This window comes from Nematolebias whitei, chromosome 10, assembly GCF_014905685.2.
Source record: "Nematolebias whitei isolate Nwh7 chromosome 10, NemWhi1, whole genome shotgun sequence".
Classification (NCBI taxonomy): domain Eukaryota; kingdom Metazoa; phylum Chordata; class Actinopteri; order Cyprinodontiformes; family Rivulidae; genus Nematolebias; species Nematolebias whitei.
Window position 1 is genome coordinate 22706766 of NC_056507.1, and position 9295 is coordinate 22716060.

At 41.7% G+C, this 9295-nt stretch overlaps 1 protein-coding gene across 1 annotated transcript in view; it reads right to left on the minus strand.

The window, feature by feature from the left end:
- Positions 1–3717: 3717 nt before the first annotated feature.
- nfat5a (nuclear factor of activated T cells 5a) overlaps positions 3718–9295 on the minus strand; it is a 20599-nt gene continuing 15021 nt past the window's right edge. Inside the window, exons 10-12 of the mRNA XM_037683473.1 lie at positions 8456–8640; positions 6277–8368; positions 3718–4199 (exon numbers count right to left, since the gene is read on the minus strand). Of these exons, the coding sequence (XP_037539401.1) occupies positions 3829–4199; positions 6277–8368; positions 8456–8640 (2648 nt within the window). The 3' untranslated portion in view covers positions 3718–3828. The remainder of the gene's footprint in view (positions 4200–6276; positions 8369–8455; positions 8641–9295) is intronic.

Below are 9295 nucleotides of genomic sequence, written 5' to 3' on the forward strand. Positions count from 1 at the left end.
ATGAGAAGTGGTGAAGAGGTGGGGAAAAGAAACTCATCCACGTTGAAAGTGTTATTAATTCATTTAATGTAGCAGCAGGATTACAGATATAAACAGAGTATACAAATGTCCAGACAAAGGCAAAGTACATGTTAATAATAGTTCAAATGTATAACACGCAGGGGTTGACCTTTATCCCTACTGCAGGGTCTTAAGGCTAAATACTAAAGCTCAAACTACACAAAACTGATACAACAGAACTGTAGGAGGATGTAAAGTAGAAAGCAACCTAGGGAAAGTGAGCTAGCTGATTATGCACAAGAGACAGCTCACACTATTGGCAATGAACAGTGAATTTACCACAGTTGCCCCTTTTGATCAAGCATTTCACAGCAACAGAAATGTTGAAAAGCACATCAACACAAGAACGTTCTCCATAAAACAATCGCCATGTCACATCCCTTTACCTCACCTGTATAAATCTCATGAGGCGTGAAAAACGGTATCTATAGAAAACTACAAATGCAATGATGATTCACAGATGAGCCTGCGCAGTATGCTGAGTAAGTTCTGATGTCCTGTAATCAGTTGAAAAAACATCAGTACGAGCAGGTGTTCAGGAACTTAAATGAAACTGATTAAGAATCATGAAGATCCAAGAGGATGAGGAGTGATGGAGCAAAAGGGACACCAGTAAACACAGCAGAGCAACAGTTAGGTTATCAAGGCACACAAAGTTCTGTTGAAAGCATCACAATTTCAATTCAAGATACCCCTGCAGTATATTTCACATTTAAATATACATGGATATTCATTTACATGACTGAAGGACAAAAACAAAGATTTGTGTGCTCTTTTCACCACCACTAGATCAATATTTAACAAGGTTTTTCTTTTTTCGAGTGGAAGGAGCTATTAAAAGACCAACTATACCGGATCACTTGGAGTAAAAGGGCTGGACATGAGTTTACGCCACAATCCAACACAAAACAAGATTAATGTACAGAGACACAAGCAACAGCTGGTGCCACCCCCCCCCACACTTTATTCCCTCTGCCTCAAAATATACGATCTCTTAAAGTGTAATTGGCCCAATGTCAGATGTAGACCAAGCCACATGTCCACACCATGAGGTAAAATTTACATTCATGAGAGCAAAGTCACAGGTTGGCTTTCTGTGTCGGTATGGCTTACAGAGGCATAACTCTTTCTGCAGTTCTTCCACAACATTATGTGCTCTTTATCTCCCCAACCAAGAGGAATGGAATGCTTGGAAACGGTATGACTGCACTCTAACCTGATCTACAGTAAATGGATGAGTCAAAGTGCCATTTGAGAAGTATGACAAAAAAAAAGATACAAGAAGCTTAGTCGCACGTTATGCTCCACAGTTTGGATAAACTATGTCACAATAAAACTCATTTCTGACATGTTTGAAGTCTGTTGAAATACATTTCTAACTTCAGTCAAGCGCTTCACAGTAAACCTGCTCTTCATCTCAAGGAAACACGGCATCGATATTTTCTGTGCTATGAGCATATAAACAACAAAAGCTTAGTTTTACAAAAATACTCTACACTTTGATACATGGATACAAAATTTAAATAAAAGATTTTAAAATGGATCACCAACAGTTAGTTGCAGGACGAGAGCACGACTATGAAAATGTAAACAAATGCATTTGACCAATACTACTTGAACGTTTGAATTCTTAAAAATTGGCTTTTCAATCATGCCTAAATGGCTACTGTTGAACGTGGAAAGCTCAGCAAAGACATTATGCATGAAAAAATGGCGTACGTATCAAATTGGTGGAAACGAACTATGGACAGAAAAAAGTGTACCTTTAAGTCTTATGAATCTGGTGAAACACCACTGTATCACTAGGAGAGCTGCATGCGTTAATAAAACTGAGTAAACACTGAGGGCATTTGCAAGGGTAGGAGTGAAGATGGCAACAAATCACAGCAAGAGCTTTGGTACGCCTGGTGCATTCCAGTCTGACCCCCCAACAGACAGCTCTGCAGACTCAACCTTGATGAGAAATGAAAGGTAAAGCTAGCGCTCCACAAATTGTTACGTTCTAACATCAAAGCAGAGGTGCCTGTTACTCCTGTACATAGCACCATAGATTCAATCAAAATGGTTACCTCTGTGTAACAGATTTCATTTATCAGTGAGACCCAGATCACAGCAAGAGACAAATAATGGATGCCAACCTGCACACATTACCAAACAACAAAGACAAGGTGGAGCTGTCCACAGAGATGGACTAACAGGGATTTTCACAGGAAAAGGAGAAAATCCTTCATTTAAAGTAAAAAAATAATTATTTTAATGTCTAATCAGCATGTAAAACAAAAAAAGGCCTACTTAAACACAGAAAAAAATGCTTTTGTGGGAAGGGCTGATTTTGGACCAGCTTGAATACAAAGGGCTTCAAACTGAACTCATGCAATCCGTACAAAGTTGAGGAATCAAAAAAATTCACACAATAAAATGTAAAAATGCTTGATTTTGAATTATCACTACAAAGATAACCTCCTTTCTTGTTTTTCTTACTTTTTTCTTATGATTGTGTATTTTTACTGGACGTTTCCGTGTACAAATTCAGCTAGTTCATTGCGGAGCTGCAGAAGGATATAAGGAGTAGCAGTTTACACAAAAGAGGTTATAAAGTGCTTGAGATAAAATTTTTATAAAACCACACAACACTCTTTATTTTTCACGAGTGGAAAGCAGCTTCCTATCCACAAATAATTGGTAAAAGTTACCAGCTTGTTTTGAATCAAAAAGCTGAGCACAACACAAATGAACACTATTAAAAAGTTCACCAAGAAAGCTTTTGTAAACCCATTAATGAGGCCTAAACATGAATACACTAAGAATTGCCAAAACTAAGCCAAGTCACATTATTCACCAGGTTGAACCTAATCTGCGACTGTGTCATATTCCTTCTGCTTTTCTCGCATCAACTGATTATTCTGACAACACACGTTGGTGAGGAATTGCATTTTAGTTTTCAGGAGTAGAGCTGATAGCATCGTTTAACTTTCCTCCCTCTGAGAAAGACTTCAAGTGCAGACTACCAGCAGATATTCTACAAAACCTCACGTTAATCTACAAAGAATTCAATATTTTAAGCAATCTATAATCTTAGATTTTACAATAGTTCTTCACAAGCAAAAACATGTCCGATAAACTGCATAATGAGCAACTTCTCTATGGGAAATATCAAATTAAGTGGTTGTCCCAGGGTTTTCAGCCCTGCTTCAATGCAAATAATCCTAATTTTCCTGTTTCAACCATCACTTCACAATGACACTGACCCGACTCCCAGATTTGCTTCTGATCGTGCAGTGAAACCTGGTAGTTTACACACTCAAACTGAGATTCAACCTTTACCGAACACAACTGTGAAATCTGTTTCAACCCTTAACTGAATCCACCTGCTTTTATGTTGCTGACATTCTTCACCCTTTCCAGTTCCTCCACCAAACCTGACATGTTTATATCATCCTCTTAGGCTTGCATTATTTAAAAAAAACACACTCACAACAAAACACAGCATTTGACCCTGCTAGGACAATTAAAATGCAGCTTTAACAACTCAAAAACATTAAATGAAGCTTAGAATTAACGATAAATATCATATAAAAACAATGTTACAGAAGCTCATAATTTGAGTTATAGGTAAAAGGGAATTTTATTCTTAAATATTTTAGTTTTTCTTTTCTTCAAGATTGATAGCATTGCCACAAAGACACCGCCTTTGTGTTTGCTGATTTTACAAAACATAACTTTCAGCTACATAACGAAGAGCCTCCTCAAGGCTTCTTCAAACATTTCTCACTGCTTCTGTAAGCTTTCCAGCAGGTCCTCAAACTTATCCATGCTAGATGTTGTAGATATAGAAGCCTGCATTTGATTCTGTAAGCTGCTCTGTATCTGTGTCTGTAGACTTGTCTGCATGGGAGTTGGCAGACTTGATTCTAAGGATACCTGTAAACCGGACTGCGGAGCTGTTTGTGTGTTTGGCTGCATTGCATTCTCTAGGCTGGTTTGCATTTGTGCCTGAAGGGTGTTTTGCAAGTTGCTGTGCACGCTGGAGGCAGCTTGAGCCATGGGCTGATCCAACAGGGGCTGCATGTGACCGGAACTCTGGGTCTGGTTCTGCGCAGGCAGGCTTGGTCCAGAAGAACTGAGCAACTGGGACGAGTCTGAGAGGAAGTGAAAAGAGCAAATTTGGCTGTAAATAAAGAGCAAATTAACATTTTGATTGTAACACAAAAGCAGCATGGGAGATATTTGCACCCATGCAAATAAGTAGGTAGCATGGATGTTAAAAAGGATTAAGGCTGGAGTTGTACCGATTACTTGTCTTATTTTAGTAGAAGTTGATAAGTTTGGAGGTGAAGGGAGGAACTGATAGCATGTTAAGCTAACAGGGACTTGCAATAAGAATCACAGAAGAGCAATTTAAACAAACTCCAAGCTCAAAATTTCATAGCAGTTCAGCAAACACTATCCTATTAAAAAAAACAAAACAAAAACACTTTTACACTGGGCAGTGAACTGCTCCCCTGATCATCTAAGCCCACTGAGAATTGTGTCAGACATCTTGAACAGCCTGGCATTGTTGCTTTTCGAGTTTTTTTAAATTTAGTTTTAGGGATGCACGATACTATCGGCATGGCTGATATTGGCGTTAAATTTCAATATCGGACATTCCATCAAAACCACTCGCCGATATAAAAGGCGCTGTTTTTGCCTGCAGTGGCAGCACAACGCGATGATGTCACGTGCGCCTACCTGATCTCACGGCGGAGAGGAAAATCCAAAATGTCGGCGGTGTGGAAGTTTCTTTTTTGTTGGCGAGGATGTTGGATTCTGAAGATTTATGGACTACGTTGAGCCTCGCTACATCGTCCCCAGTCGGAGATATTTTTCTGACGTAATGTTACCAAAGTTACAAGCTGTTATTTCCGACATCATTGAGAAGTTAATAGCCGATAGCACGACATGTTGGGTGAGATTTACCACAGACATTTGGACGTCGTGTTAGCCCCGTTAGCATGATTAAGTCTTACGGCACAATGGATAGACAAAAACTTTGAACTTAAAAAGTCTGCCCTTCATGCACAGGAGTGCAGAGGATCCCACACTGCAGCTAGAACAAGCCTCCACAAGTGAGACAGCATTGCAGGTGACTAATGCTAATAAATAACATTTAATAATAATAATAATAATAATAATAATAATAATAATAATCATTTTATTTAAAAAGTGCCTTTCAGGACACCCAAGGACACTTTTCAGTAAGAAAATACATAAAGATTATAAAATACATACAGAATATAAAATACATAAAGAATATAAAATACATACAGAATATAAAATACATAAATAATATAAAATACATACAGCAAAGTTAAGGATAAGCGAGTCTAAAGAGATGTGTTTCAGAGCAGTCTTGAACAGAGAAAGAGAGGTGGTGTTTCGTAAGTCAGGGGGTAGAGAGTTCCAGAGATGAGGAGCAGAGCAGGTGAAGGCCCTGCTCTCCATGGTGGAGAGGCGGGCAGAGGGTACATGGAGGTGTAGTGAAGAGGAGGATCTGAGAGAGCGAGAGGGGATGGAGATGTGTAGGAGGTCAGATAAGTACGGAGGGGCAAGGTTGTGGATAGATTTGAAAGTGAGAAGAAGAACTTTGAAGATGAAGACGAAGAGATTTAACACTTTTCATTTACTATAAGTTAAAGTGCTATGCATATCATATGACTGTTACTGAATATATGTCACCAGCTCTTACAACTGGTGCACATTTTTTGTAGCAAATAAGCCTAAATAAGAGGGCTATGTTCTGACAAAGGAACGTATATAAAATATCGGCATCGGTTATCGGCCAAATAAGTTTTAACATATCGGATATCGGCCAAAAAAAATCCAATATCGTGCATCCGTACTTAGTTTACTATCTCAGAGTTGGGCTGAGAAAACAATGACAAAAGAATAAACATGAACATCAGCAGGAAAGGCAACGTGGTGTAAACAAAAGCTCTTGAAATGCAGTGTTTGTTGAACCACAGGGACAATTTTTGAGGTTTGAGATTTTTGACAAGAGGAAAATTTTTTTGTGGCCCAAATTCTGTTATTTATTAATTTTTTTAATTTATTGGCTATGTTTTAAAAACTTCCTTCTCCAACTGAATATTCTTTCTCCACCGCTATCAACAAGCAAAGCTTTTACACAACCCCATTTTACAAGAATCAAACTAATTAAGACTAAAATCATCTTACCATTCTGGATGCCAAAAAGAAACAGTTTGGGCTGTCCTTGTGGAGCTACAGGGCCACCAACCGTAGTCTGGAAAAGCTGCTCCGAGGGCTGCTGACCCGGGTTGGCAACCACACCCATGCCACCTTGAACCACAAAGATGGTCGCAGCAGGAGCTGAAGCTTCTGTGTTCAGCTCTTGTGAGCCGATGGTGCCCTGCAAGCTCGACAGAGATGTCTGCGGTATGAACAGCTTCATAGGTTGATTGCTGGGGACTTGGTTGGGACTTGGCGTCACTTGCATTGGCTGCTGTTCCTGAAATAAACTCTGCTGTTGGTTTGCAGGGGATGATGAGTTGCTGCCTGAAGAGCTCTGGACTTGGAAGGACATGGGCTCTGTGGAGTCTGGCTGGGAGATTCCAACACTAATGCTTCCTATAGGGGAAGGACCTTGACTCTGGGTACTGAAGAGAATAGCTTGTGGATTTAGATCTGTAGTACAGAGAAGCAGGCCTGTTTGTTGGGGTTGTGTAATTTGGCTGTGGGGGACAGGGTTTGTTTGTGAGTGGTTTGGAATAGTCTGGAACAGAGAGGCCTGCTGGCTCATTGGAATTTGTTGTGGCTGCTGTTGGTTTTGCTGTGGGGACTGCTGCTGCTCCATTGGGGTGCTCAGTGGCTGCATCTGGGAAAGCTGAGCTCGGGGTTCGTTCTGAAACATTGAAACTGACTGGGGCTGGTTGTTAGAGGTCTCCATAGAAGAGATGAATGCCAGCTGTGGCTGCTGCTGCTGCTGTTGGGGCTGATTTGTGGACAGATATATGGTCGAGGCTGTGGTCGGTTGCTCTGAGCTGAGACTCCCACCAGTGAGAACACTCAGTGTGTTTTGAAGCAGGGCAGCCTGGACCTGCTGTTGAGTACTCTGGGCCTCAGCCAGAGGTCTGGGTGACTGGAAGAGTTGTTGTGGGGGCGATGTGTGGGACGGAGGCTGTGTTGGAAAGCTGGTCTGAATGGTAAGCAGCTCCCCAGCCTGCTGCAGGAGGGAGACAGGCTGCTGTGTTTGGGCAGAGGAGTGAATCTGTGGCTGAAGCAGCTCGGCTTGTAAGCGCTGCTGCAGATTCTCTAAGACCTGCTGCTCCTGCAGCTGTTGTTGCTGTTGTAAGTTACTCAATGCTTGATTTTGCTGCTGCTGCTGCTGTTGTAGTTGATGCTGTTGTAAATTAGCAAACATTTGATTTTGTTGTTGCTGATCCTGAAGCTGAATGTTGTTAAGTACTTGTTGCTGATTTTGTTGCAGCTGCTGCTGTGCAATGTTCTCAATGATTTGCTGCTGCTGCAGTTGTTGATCTTGGGGCTGTAATATAAGTTGTTGTTGGAGCTGCATGTTGTTGAGAACTTGCTGCTGCTGCTGTTGCTGCTGCTGTAGGTTTTCAAGGATTTGCTGTTGTTGCTGAAGTTGATGTTGCTGAAACTGCTGCTGCATTTGTTGTTGCTGCTGCTGCATCTGTAACTGCTGCTGAGCAGACAGCGAATTTTCTGTGGTTCCCAATCTGAGGCTGTTCATGTTCTCCTGAACATGCTGCTGTAAGGATTCTGCAGAAGGTGTGGGGCTGTAAAGGACAGAATTCAGCTGCTGCTGCACTACAGCTGCTTCCAGCACCTGCTGGAGCGTGGGGTTACTTCCAGCCTGCAGCTCCCTCACTGCCCTCTCAAGTTGGGCCACTCCTTCCTGAGGAAACAGGGATACCTGTGACTGTTGGGGTTGTGGTTGAGAAGGAGCTCCAATTTGAGGCATGGCTACAACCACAATGCTTCCACTATTATCAGAGCTTTCAGGAGACAAGCTTTCCTGAGGATCTCTAAGGATTTGCTGAGGAACCTCTGGTGTTACAGGGGGGATAGTGGTATCTCCTGAAACTGGGAAGGAGGTTGTGGAACTAATATCTTGCTTTTGTATGGCGCTGAGAGACTCTAGACCAGAGAAGACAGGAGGTGCTTGGGGAAGCTCTACATCTTCAGGCTGGAGGGGCATTGGGCTCTCAAAAGACCCGCCACTTGGATGAGGACTAGAGTTGAGCTCCAGGGTCTGCTGCACGGAGATGAGCGGGTCAGGGGATGACTAAGAGGGGAAGCAAAGTTATTAACTACCGGTACTGGCTTTCTGATTTATAAGTAATACAGTCTTCATTAAATAAATACAGCTTACCTTGAAAACGTCTGTGGGTGAAGGATTGCTAGACACTTCCATAGGTGTGTCCTCCTGCCGTTTGGAAGGCTGATCAGAGCAGTCAGTTTGCTCAGGGGACAAAGATTTGATCTGACCATCAAATATACAGGTCTCCACCAGGGAGGACCCCTCTGTTTTTATTGTCTGGACATTTGAATTATCAGCTGGGGGTAAAATATAAACAAAAGAAGGCTCAGTCAGTAAAATATATATTGGTATCTGTACCTGAAGCCAAATGTATACAGTAAGATAAAAATGGCTGATGATTTGATGAGTGGTTCATCTTTGAAGATTGCTCACAGTAATAAGCACAGTTCACTCTCAGGCCTCCCAACGTCAACACCCTTTTCTGTAATATGTACAGTCATCCCTCGCTGTTCGGCGGTTCACTTTTTTGCAGGTTCACTGTATCGTGTGTTTTTAAACTAATTTTTATAGTGTGTGTACTGAACATGCTGTGCAGTACTGTACATTCATCTCATCATCATCTTCATCACCAAAGTGTGGGAATGTCATGATTCCTGCCTGTCTGTTCACCACGCCCACCTGCTCCACTGTGATCAGCATAACTCTTCACACAAGTAAATGTCCAGCGATTATCTCATGCTCCTGACTGACCTCATCCTGACCAAGTTTCGGTGCCCTGGACTTTCCTGTTTCGAAACTGCGAAACTTTCCAGTGCGTTTCCACAGACGTGTGCTGACTTCCACCAGTCTTTTCAAAATAAAGCTTACTGAACGCGCTCTGTGTCTGGTTGAAATTTCAGAAAAAGGTTAATAAGAGTGAGAAAGGTTTGTAGGTGTGGGAAGAGTTTATAA